General features: G+C 43.6%; 1 protein-coding gene across 2 annotated transcripts in view; it reads right to left on the bottom strand.

Annotated features, from left to right (window-relative positions):
• The window catches only part of Naip (NLR family apoptosis inhibitory protein), a 50,691-nt gene extending 46,080 nt beyond the window's left edge, over positions 1-4,611 (bottom strand). For both annotated transcript variants that reach the window (XM_059276528.1, XM_059276527.1), the window contains exons 1-2: positions 4,050-4,611; positions 3,521-3,620 (exon numbers count right to left, since the gene is read on the bottom strand). In XM_059276528.1, the coding sequence (XP_059132511.1) occupies positions 3,521-3,620; positions 4,050-4,611 (662 nt within the window). The remainder of the gene's footprint in view (positions 1-3,520; positions 3,621-4,049) is intronic.
• Between the last annotated feature and the right edge of the window lie 7,446 nt (positions 4,612-12,057).

Below are 12,057 nucleotides of genomic sequence, written 5' to 3'. Positions count from 1 at the left end.
ATGCCAGCCCTGTGCTCATGCTGACAAACAGATGGAAGGTATATCAGTCATTGCATGTAATGCATGACAGTTTTTGCAAGACCTACAAGCTATACATTATTATCTGCATTTTACATTCAAGATTCCAAGAGGGTCAGTGCTTCATTTCAGTGCTGGAAATCAGGCAGCCTGCATGTGCAAGCATACCTCAGTCCACCTCTGTCTGGAGCTTCTTGTGTGAGCAGGCCTCACTCCTTCAAGCTGTGGGGCCAGTCCCTGAACTGGCTCCTCTTCTTGTGTGGGTCTGTTCCCTCTGCTCTATGTCAGAGAAGGGACAAAGGGCCACTAGAGGCAGATGTGCAGCTCCAGTTAGGGCTGATCACATGATTACTTGTGACCGATATGGCATGCAGTTGTCCAGAGTATAGCCAGCAACACTAAAGAGAGGGCTCTGAGGACAAGCAGACACAGTAGAGACTGTTTAGGAGCCCAGGGGCAGCAGCTGGTTCTGTCTGAGGCTGGAGTGAGGCAGGTCCATCTGCAGGGCACACTGCCAACTCCCAAGGGCCACAGTGGCATTCTATGATCTGCTCATCATGGCCCCATCATCCCTGTAAGCACATCACTGGTTTTCAGGAATCTGTTCTCTCTCTGTCCACTCTGTCTCCGCCTCTTTTTCCTTTCCTCTTCATTCCTTCTTCCTCCTAACCTCCTTTTCTTTCTTTTAGACTTCTTTTCCAAATAATTTAAGTGAAAAAAGTAAAATGTGAAATTTTCTCACCACCTCACTGCTCAGCAAACTCAAATCTAATATACAATGAAACAATATAAAAAGACTGTTTCACAACATTTCCTATACATTTTCTAATATAGCTTAAGCATCTTTGAAAGCCTGCTCGCCCTACATGAATTGTGCACATTTATGTTTCCATTTAAACATTATCCTAGATAACCTTAAATTTTTTTCAGCATGGCTGCCTGTGTGCAAGGTGCCTTGTAAATTTTTACCTATTTGTGTGGTGATGTTTTGTTTGTCATCTAACAAATAAAGCTTCCCTGAAGATCAGAATGCAGAGCTGAGACACTAGTTAGCTAGAAGTCAGGCAGTGGTGGCACACACACCTTTAATTCCAGCGCTCGGGAGGCAGAGGCAGACGGCTGTGAGTTCAAGACCACCCTGGACTACACAAGATTGACCCAGTCTAAAAGAGCTAGGCAGTGGTGGCACACACCTTTGATCCCAGCACTTAGGATCTCACGCCTTTAATCCCAGCACTAGGGAGGTAGAGACAGGAAGTGATGTGGCAAGCTTGCTCCCTTCTGGCTGAGGATTTCGTAGAGGTAAGGACTAGTAGCTGGCTGCTCTGCTTCTCTGACCATTCAGCATTTATCCTGATATCTGACTCTGGGTTTTTATTATTAAGACCAATTAGGATTTGTGCTACATACTTGGTTGTGGGTGACCTAGCATCTACCCAGGAACCTTTCTGTACACAGTAGTTTGTGCACAAATGTTTGGAAAGAAAATAAAACTTTTCCAGGCACAGTGGTGCACACCCACAATCCTAGCACATCAGAGGTTGATGCCGGAAGATGGTCAAGTTGAGGCCAGCCTGGGATATATAAGGGAACCATGTCTATAAAATAAAACAAAATCCCTTCTAACCCAAGCACCAACTTGCCGAAATTACAAAATAATGCTGCCAAAAAATAAATAAATAAATAAAAACATTCAGCCAAGTATAAAGTGTAGGAGATTATACAAGACAGATTAAGGAACTTCTTTTTAAAAAAAAATAACTGACAAGGAAAAAGATGAGGAAAAATTAAATCTCTAACTCTGGTCTGCTAGGACAGCTAAGAGGGGAGATGTGCTTGCTATGAAGACCGACAACCTGAGTTCGATACCTGGGGCCCACATCTTCTGACTTCCACACACAAATCATGGCATATGAACAGCACCCCCAACCCCCACACTAAAATGTATAAGAAAAATGTAGGGAATTTGACATGAGGCAGTAACGCCATCTTCCTCTAGGAGACATAATGATACTGTGGTCCAGCTTGTTTTTAAAGTCTTATTGCTGTAATAGCAATGGCATTGTGAGGTCCCTGGAATTCACTTTGAATTAACCTGGTTATTGTTATTCCATGGAAAACAGTGGCAGGAGATAGATGAAATATTTACTGACCAGGTGCTGACAAGTATTTATTATGCTTTTCCTTTTATTTTTATGAGCTATTCCGTAATGAAAGTTTGAAAACCAGTGAAAGGAACAAATCTTTATTTGTTAGAACTACAAAACCAGTACTAAACAGATCACTAAAAATAATTATCATATACATTTTCTAAGTAGAGATCTAAAGACCACACCCACTGCAATAACAAAACCTTGAATCTTGGAAACAAACATTTGTGTGTGTGTGTGTGTTGTGGCACTGGGATGTGGGCAAACTATGTATCTGGTCCTCTCATCTTTTAGCAGAGGGTGGCTTTGAACTCCCAATTCTCCAGTCTCCACCTTCCTAGTGCAGGGATTACAGGTGTGTGCCCCTGCATCTAGTAAGCATTTTCATTTGGTGCATGTTCTGCAGTATGTGAAACTGCTTGTAATGCTTTAAACATTCTTATTTTCTTTCATTTATACAGCAATTCCACCCCTGTGTAGATTAACACATTTATGAATTAAGGTAAATCCGGGAAGTGCTGTTGACAAGACATTATCTTAGTATTTGGGATAATAGGAAGATGGGTTAGAAGGCAAAACGCCTCAGCACAAGCATGGGGATCTAGAGTTTGAATCCCTAGTATGTGCATGTCAAGGTGGGGTATGGTCACACATGTCTTTAACCCTACCCTGGGATAGCAGAGACAGGCAGGTCCTAGGGGCCCACTAGCCAGCTAGTCTAGCCAATCTATGAGTTCTGGTTCAGTTATCCAGTCTCAAGATAGGTAGAAAGTAATAGGGAAGACATTCGAGGTCATCCTGCAGTCCATATAATGCGCATTCACTTACACTAAACACACACACACACACACACACCAAACCAAAACCGTGTCTTGAAATGAAAGCAAAATAACTTTTTTTGTTTTATTGAGATAGGGTTTCTCTATGTAACAGCCCTGGCTCCTCCTCCTCCTCCTCCTCCTCGTCTCCTTTTTTTTTTTTTTTTTTTTTTTTTTTTTTTTTTGGCTTTTCAAGACAGGGTTTCTCTGTTTAGTCCTGGCTGTCCTAGAACTCACTTTGTAGACCAGGCTGGCCTCGAACTCAGAAATCTGCCTGCCTCTGCCTCCCAGCCTTGTCTCTTCTAAAACTCACTCTGTAGACCAGGCTGGCCTCAAATTCACAGAGATCTGCCTGTAAGTTTGTGTGTGACTAGCTCTTCCTTGCTTGCTTGAAAAATTCTGGGTGATCCTATATTGAATAAGAGAAAGATCAGAACTCAAGGGAATACTCCAACAATGTGGCTCTTTTGTCTCTAGTTTTATTTTGCTTTTTTAAAAATTGCAATTTTAAACATAAAATATTTATTCACTTACTTGGGGAACCACTTGGCATGCTCCTTCCAAGGATCATCTCCTTCTTCCCAGTTTCCCAAGCATCCACCACAGGAGAAACACTGCACAGTGTCCCTTTTACCTACAGATGCAGAAAAACATTTTGACTGGCCAGCAATGGCACCAGATGTGTCTTGGAGGTGATCATATTGTACCAAACCAAAATGTACTCCTTATGCCCTCTCTGGCTGAATCTACATCCAGAGTTCCACTACCGTAAATGACCCCCTTCTGCGTATTGGACCTCCACCCTCTAGCCATGGTCTTCTTTCATAGGCATATCCCAGGGCCCTGCACATGCTAGCTAAGCAGTTTAGCACTGAGATATACCCTCAGGCCACAGCAATATTTTCTAATGTCCACATTTAAAGAAAAGTAACCTTTTATTTTATATATATATATATGGCAAGCTAATAATGCAACAGTTAACAACTGACAAATATTGCAAATAAAAACATGAAACTAAACTTTATATTTTACAGAAACACCTCACAAAATGGAATCCAGTCACCTGTAAAGACAAAGCCAGCTGCTGAGAGCACACGGGGCGATGTCCCATGGGCATAAAACGGCCAGTTCTCAAAGGACTCCAGTCTGGCCTCCTCCTCTTGGTACCTTGCTTTGCCACCTCTCAGCTTCTCGGGACTCTTCACCCTTATGTCGTACTTGCCGATGTTACCAACGTCTTTGCCCAAAAGGAACTCGCATTCTGGACGGAATTTCTTGTGGCTTTCTAAGGGAACTTCCCTGAGGTTGGTGCCAAAAAGGATTAAGCTACAGCAGAAGCACTGAACCCCAAGTTTTACTCCAGTGTGGTAAAACCCAGCAGCTGCCATGTCCTGCGGCGTCCATGATTTGAATGTGTCATAGGTCACAAAAGTCTTTAATCGCTTGGCTTCACTGCGCATGTGCAAGTTAAAACCTTTCTTCATTTTTATTCGTTCTTTATGGTCTTCTTCTTGTTGTCTCTTTGTGAGCTGAAGCGCATCCACACCGAGAAGAGCAGAGAGCTCAGGGAGAAAATCATCATCAACCTCGGGAATTTGCTCAGAGACCTCCCCGTGAGTGGCCATTTTCTAAAAGGAAAAGGAAAGCCAATGGTAGAGACAGTGATGGTTTTTATTATAAAAAGCATGAATTCAGGGCTCATGAGGTAGCTCTGTGGGTGAAGACGCTTGCAGTCAATCACTGGACCCCTATGGTCGAAGGAGAGAACTGACTCCCACAAATTGTCCCTGACCTCCATCCACATGAACACAGTGATACATATACTCATGCTCCTTGCCCCACACAACCAAATAAAGGTAATAAAGAATTTAAATACAGATCATGTCTCAGCTTATAAAAAAAGGCAGAAGATATTGAAGAAATACCTAGATTGTCAAGACAAAAAGGAAGTTGTTTGGGAAATTATAAAAACATCAATATTCAGGGCTGGAGAGATGGCTCAGAGGTTAAGAGCACTGGCTGCTCTTCCAGAGGTCCTGAGTTCAATTCCCAGCAACCACATGGTGGCTCACAACCATCTGTAATGAGATATGGTGCCCTCTTCTGGCCTGCAGTCATACATGCTGTATACATAATAAATAAATAAATCTTTGAAAAAAATCAGTATTCATCTGCCTTACTCAAGAAATTATCGCTGTGTCTGCTTATACGTCAAGCAAGCGGGCTAGAACATGAGGACCAACATGAACAAGACAAACAGACTTGGTTCCATTTATAAAGGCTTCCAATTATTTTTTGCTTGTTATTCTGAGATAGAATCATGCTATGTGTCCCATGCTAGCCTAGAACTTGTGATCGAGGCAGGCAGCATAGGAGATGGTTTAGCCTGGGACTCTATTTGGTTTAGGTTACACACTAAATCTTCCTCTTGAATAACCTTTATATACTACACACACACACACACACACACACACACACACACACACACACACACACCCTTCTCCAGACTCCAGCCTGCACTGGGCTACTCTTATCTCTGAACCACTCCTGGCAACAATCAAGTTTAGACAATCTCTAGTCAAGTGTATCACCAAAGTATTAGGAAGGAAGAATGAACAGGTTGAGCTTGCATGAACTGGTTTGGGGCCCATGTGCAGGAAAGTAAAACTGTGTTCTCAAGCAAACGTTTATAGAAATTATGCATAATTAGTATGCATAAGAGATTCAGATGCATTATGGGAAAGGACACGCTCAGGGACTAAAGGCTTGGTTAGTTTTAAGCCTGTCCACAAAATAGAGAACCACTCTTACTGCCAGTAACCAAACCCCTCCTCTTCCTCAACCCTAGGAATGAAAGCCTCCAAACAATAACCAGGGCCCTTCAGTACTCTCATTCACATGGACATTTGTGCTGTGGATATCGCTCTGTATAAATAAAATGCTGATTGGCCAGTAGCCAGGCAGGAAGTATAGGCAGGACAAGCAGAGAAGAGAATTCTGGGAACAGGAAGGCTGAGTCATGAGACGCTGCCAGCCGCTGCCATGAGTAACAACATGTAAGATACCGGTAAGCCACAAGCCATGTGGCAAGGTATAAATGTATAGAAATGGGTTAATTTAAGATAGAAGAACTAGGGCTGGAGAGATGGCTCAGAGGTTAAGAGCACTGGCTGCTCTTTCAGAGGTCCTGAGTTAAATTCCCAGCACCCATGTGGTGGCTCACAACCATCTCTAATGAGATCTGGTACCCTCTTCTATATACATAATAAATAAATAAATCTTTTTAAAAAAACATAGAAGAATTAGATAACAATAAGCCTGCCAAGGCCATACAGTTTGTAACCAATATAAGTCTCTGTGTTTACTTGGTTGTGTCTGAGCGGCTGCGGGACTGGCAGGTAAGAGAGATTTATCCTGACTGTGGGCCAGGCAGGACTGGAGAAAACTCCAGTTATACATTTGTCCACCTGACAGTGTATCCCTCTTTAAATCTGTAACATCACTTTGCTCTGGATAGTTATTTTGCTTCTTTTAAAAATCTGTGAGCCCAAGCCAGGCAGTGGTGGCGCACGCCTTTAATCCCAGTACTCGAGAGGCAGAGGCAGGCGGATCTTTGTGAGTTCGAGGCCAGCCTGGTCTACAGATCGAGATCCAGGAAAGGCGCAAAGCTACACAGAGAAACCTTGTCTCGAAAAAAAAAAAAAAAAGCTGTGAGCCCTTATTTTCAGTTGGTTGAATAAGAGGCCAAGAGCCTCTTAGAACACCCAACCCAGACCATCTCAGCCTACAAAATGCTCTACAGGTTTGCATCACCAAGACCAGTTCCCAATGTTAATTATGAAATCATTGTTGTGACCTGGGCATATATTTACCATGCATGCTAGAATAAAATATATACAAAGTTCCATAACCAGGTAGAGACAATTTGACAAAATTACTCAGTTCTTTAAAACTGTTGTGTGCTGTGAACGTACTTTCCAGGTTTAGTGTTCTGCATGTAAACTCTGTGAGGTCCAAAGTGGACTGCAAAACGGTAGTGCTAGTAACAGTGTCCTAACTCAGGCAGGACTCTGGCCAGGGAAACAGAAGGTTGCTGAGTAAACAGAAGCCTAAACTCAGCATTCCTCAGGAATCTCAAAAGCAGGTTTCTGTTTACCAGGAAAAATCACTACCTCCCTTATCTACCTGCCCGAAACAGTCAACTACCTGAGGCAAGGGCAGCTAGTTCCTGGTAACCCAAACAGCCTGCACTAACTCCCAGGTTGGTCTGGACCACGCCTCTCCTCTCATTACAACCTGTCTCCCGAAAATTGACAAGGCTTTTACCATGTTGCTACTCTCTGCCCTCCAAGAGAACACCTGGCAGTTTGATTTTACCCTCGGAGTGGTCCAGTTTGGTGGTTTCACTGTGCCCTTGCTTACAAACTCCGGGTGCCCCACGGTTGCTGCAGGCAAGGATCTGATTCTGGCAGGCAGCCACCGGGGTTCCCAGGTTCTTATACCTCTTTACCATGGGATGGATGGAGCACATGGATAGTTACATGCAAGGAGATAGTTTATTAAAGGAGAGATTCTGATCAGCTAAGAATGATGCCGGGGGGGCGGGCGTGCTGGAGAGATGGCTCAATGGTTAAGAGCATCGGCTGCTCTTCCAGAGGTCCTGAGTTCAATTCCCAGCAACCACATGGTGGCTCACAACCATCCGTAATGAGATCTGGTGCCCTCTTCCGGCCCGCAGGCATACATGCAGGCAGAACACTGTATACATAATAAATAAAAACGTTTAAAAAAAAAGAATGATGCCAGGCCTGGATCATGACCCCAACCCAAGAGAGGAAGGGGACAGCTCTGCATGACACTTCACACAATATTTGCACAATATCTGCCTTTCCCAGTGCTTTTACGTAGCTAGCTCTTCTTGCGCATGCTCCCTTGGTTGAGTGAAGCCCAGGAGGGGAAGGGCTTCCAGTCTTGCACTGTTGCTACCTTTCTTGTTAATCTCTGAAACCTCCTCCTCCACCCTATCCCCTATTCTTCGGGAACATAATCATTGTCATTAGGTGGCTACAGAATTTATTTTCTCTTAGTTAAAAGTTACATTGCCCCATTAGCAAATATATATCTGCAATGTACTGGGGTGGGTTTTAGGGACTGAGCCCAGGTTCTCTATTTTGGCTGACAGGCTTGGATTAACCAAGCTCTTAGCTCTTTCAGTGGTCTAGAGTGGGTGTTAGAGATTGAGCTCAGGGCCTTTTGCGTACTAGGAAAGTACCCACCTCTCCCCATGAGCTGCCTCAGCCAGCACAGCCATGGGTATCACAGGGACCAAGAAAAACGAGCAATGGTAGACAGAGACATAAGACTCTGGGTTCCCTTGTTATTTTCCCACTACTACTTATACAGTGTTTACCTAGCTACTAGAGATAGCCCAGCAACCAGGGCTTGAGCAAATGGTATTTTCTTGCTCCCTCATCTTAGTTCTTCCTTTTGCACTTCCCTGACCTTAGGGACATTCTGATCTGCTCCAAAGATTAGAACATTTCATTTTACTGTCTCCTCCTTTAAGAGCTAATCCAACAGGCTTGTCAATCACCCAACCAAGAGACTTCCACTGGAAATCTGATTCACCTGAAGATATGCTATGACGATGGAGGAATAATTATCTCTGTTTAGGTGGAAGCCCTGCCACTGGCACCATATACCCAAGGAGTCTGGGATGGTTAGGTGGAAGCCCCACCTCTCTCTCCCCCCAGACCCCACCCCTAAGAAAGCCCGCCAAGAGTCAGCCCCTCCCCAGGGTTGCTCAAGACCACACCTACAGACTACTTTTAAGACCTGGTCACCTGCCTGCCATGTGCTCTCATACTCTCTCCCGCCTTCCCAAGAGTCACCTAGGAGTTGCTTCGCTCTGCTCATTAAACCTGGACTTAATAATTCGGCCTGATCTGATTTATTACATCGGCAGCGTTACTTACTACGGGGAGGCGGGGGATTAAAACTTTTCAATGTTGTTATTTACAGAGCTTCCACCACACCTTACTGCTAAGCCTGCTCAAAAAAGAAAAGAAAAAAAAAAAACAATTTTCTCAATTCTAACTCAAAAGCTGTATCTTTGGAAGCTCAATGGTTACAAGCACTGGATGTTCTTCCAGAGGACCTGGGTTCCATTCCCAGAATCCATGTGGCTGCTCGCAATGGTCTGTAACTCCGGTTTCAGGGGGATCTATCGCCCTCTTCTGGCCTCTATGGGCACCAGGTATACACCTGGTCGCACAGACATACATGCAGACACCCACATACATAAAGATAAATAATAAATAAATAAAATTCTTTAAACCTGTAACTTGTCCTTTTTCTTTCTATTTTATTCTTTGGATATTGACCAAAAGCCTAAGCATGGGCTCCTGACACTTCAGACTTTGCATTTGTGGATGTCTCTGAAGCTCTCCACTCCCAACCCAGGCAGCTGCTTGTTGAACTCCATGGATGAATTTGCCTGAGTTCTTGGGTCCTAACTGAAAAGCCTAACTTTCCCTCCCTCCTCTTCTCCATTCCCCTCATTCTGGCAGCTGCCATGATTTATAGCTTACCTGCCCCACTGTTTTCCTCTGAAACCCTAATAAAATGATCCCTGAGCTTCCTTCTGATTCTCTAACTTTTTTAATTAACAAGGCTAAGAGCCCACAAAGGGGACCTCAGTTTTCCCTTAACACTTTGTGTGTGTGTGCATTTGTGATGTGTGAGTGGAGGCACACTCATGCCACAGTGTTCCTGTGGAGGTCAGAGAACAACTTTTGGAAGCTGTTTTTTTTCTCCAACCTCCTCCGTGGTGGGATCCAGGGATCGAACTCGGGTTTGTAAGGCAATCTCTTTTATGTGCAGTGCTTTCGTTTTGTTTGTTTGGTTTTTGTTTTTGTTGTTGTTTAATTCAATAACATTTCTTAATGGCTAATTACTCCCCTACAACAGAGCATTTAGCCTATTGCCATTTTTCTCTTCATAAACAGACATTTCAATATGCAAAAACAAAACCTTTTCCCAAAGCTTTAACATTTCCTCAGAATCAATTCTGGAAATAAGAATTGCTGAGTCAACCGCATGCATATTTTTAAGGATTCTGATGTGTGTCATGCACTGGCTCTGGCTAATGGTCATCTGAGGTCCTTTACCTTCAGTGTGGTCAGGGTCCTGCTCCTTCCTCAGGTGGCTTCCTGTAATGGGACTTCACATATCAGAATTTCATGTCTCTCTGTAACAGGAACGAAAGTCTGCTTACAAACTAAGAACTGATTTCCCAGGGGAAAAGATTGGTCAGAAATCTTAGTGACTTCCTAGTCCAACACCCCAGTGGCCATCTGGGGTGGTAGTCGTGGTCTTTGACAAGAGGCTCCACTATACCGACAAGTATGTGGCTGATACTTCCTTGGAACTGAGGTTGTGTGGATCCGTCAGAACCCACTGGACAATGGCCATGAAGTTCCTAAAGAGCCTGCTCTCATTCAAACCACACATAAATTAACTCCTTCTCTGCAAACACCTGCCATCCACCCCATGACTGAAAACAGAGGTTTGCCAAAAATTCTGAACATGATATGTGATTTCTCCAGGAATCAAGAATCCTAGCCAATTTTTGTTCAACTTTATCTCAATCTGGTACCTAGTACATTAATTTTGTAAGTTAGGGTTATTAAGAGTAACCCAAGTAAATCCTAAGAACTTTATCAGTTTTAGGTTTTGTTTTTGTCAGCTAACCAGCCCCTCCAGGTGGTTATCTGATTAACTGGAACTTTCAGTTCAATCTCAGATAATTCAGATTCATGCATACAATGAAGCAGTGCTTCCCGGATGAATCAAATTGAAACTTTTCGTCACTAGTTTGTAACAGTAAGCAAGAGGATTTAAATATCCTCTGTGACAGCCAATTGTGGTGGCGCACACCTTTAGTCCCAGCACTCGGGAGCAGAGGTAGGCGGATCTTTGAGTTCAAGACCAGCCTGGTCTACAGAGTGAGTTCCAGGGCAGTGAGGGCTACACAGAGAAAACCTGTCTCAAGCTCCCCCCGAAAAATAATAATAATAATAATAATAATAATAATAATAATAATAATAAATCAAATATCCTCTGGGAGCATCTTAAATGTACAAAGCCCTTCCATAGCCTAATTTTTAATTTCTTCTAAAATAGGAATAAGAAAGAAAGCATGTACCAGCTCCTTAACTGAGCACCAATGTCCCTGACCTTACTGTGCTCTTGCTATATAGTGTTGGTTAGCCTTGAACTTGTGGTAATCCTCCTGCCTCAGTCTCCCTAATGCTAGATAACTTAATGCATTCTTTTTTATTACATTTTGAAATTGTGTGTGTGTGTGTGTGTGTGCACAAACCCATGCGTGGCAACTGTGTGGAGGTCAGAGGACAACTTGTACGAGTCAGATCTCTTTTTCTACCAAGTGTATCCCAGGGATCACACTCAGGCTGGCAGGCTTACAGACAGGTACCTTTACCTGGGATTGAAGGTGTGCCCCACCACTGCCAGGCAGGATACCCTAGGGGGAAACTGCTCTAATTACCTTTCTTTCATGATGTTGTGATGAATACTATGACCAAAGCCAAAAGCAACTTAGAGAAGGGAAGGTTTCTTTTAGCATACAAGTCCAGGTCACAGTGAGGGAAGTCAAGGCAGGAACCTGAAGGCAGGTCTGCCTGCTGTCCCACACAGCATTACTTCCAACTAAGGGACTCGCTTCACAGGCAATAAGTATAGCATAGACTGTGTAGAATGCTGCTTGCTAGCTGGCCCACAGACCAGCTCATAATCAGCTGGCCTTCTTATATAATTCATGACCACCTGCTTAGGGATGGAACTGCCCGCAGTGGGCTGGGCCCTCTGACATTAATTAGCAATCAAGACAATATCCCACAGACATCTCTACAGGTCAATCTGATCCTTGAATTTCCTCAATTGAGATTCTCCTCTCAGATAATTCCAGGCTGTGTCAAGCTGACCTCCAAAGCCAACCAGGGCAGCAACCTATTACTGATGTTTTGCTCTATGGTTATATTGTCAAGCTG

This window comes from Peromyscus eremicus, chromosome 11, assembly GCF_949786415.1.
Source record: "Peromyscus eremicus chromosome 11, PerEre_H2_v1, whole genome shotgun sequence".
NCBI lineage: Eukaryota > Metazoa > Chordata > Mammalia > Rodentia > Cricetidae > Peromyscus > Peromyscus eremicus.
Note: the sequence above shows the minus strand (reverse complement) of the source record. Positions and strands in the feature narration are given on the sequence as shown.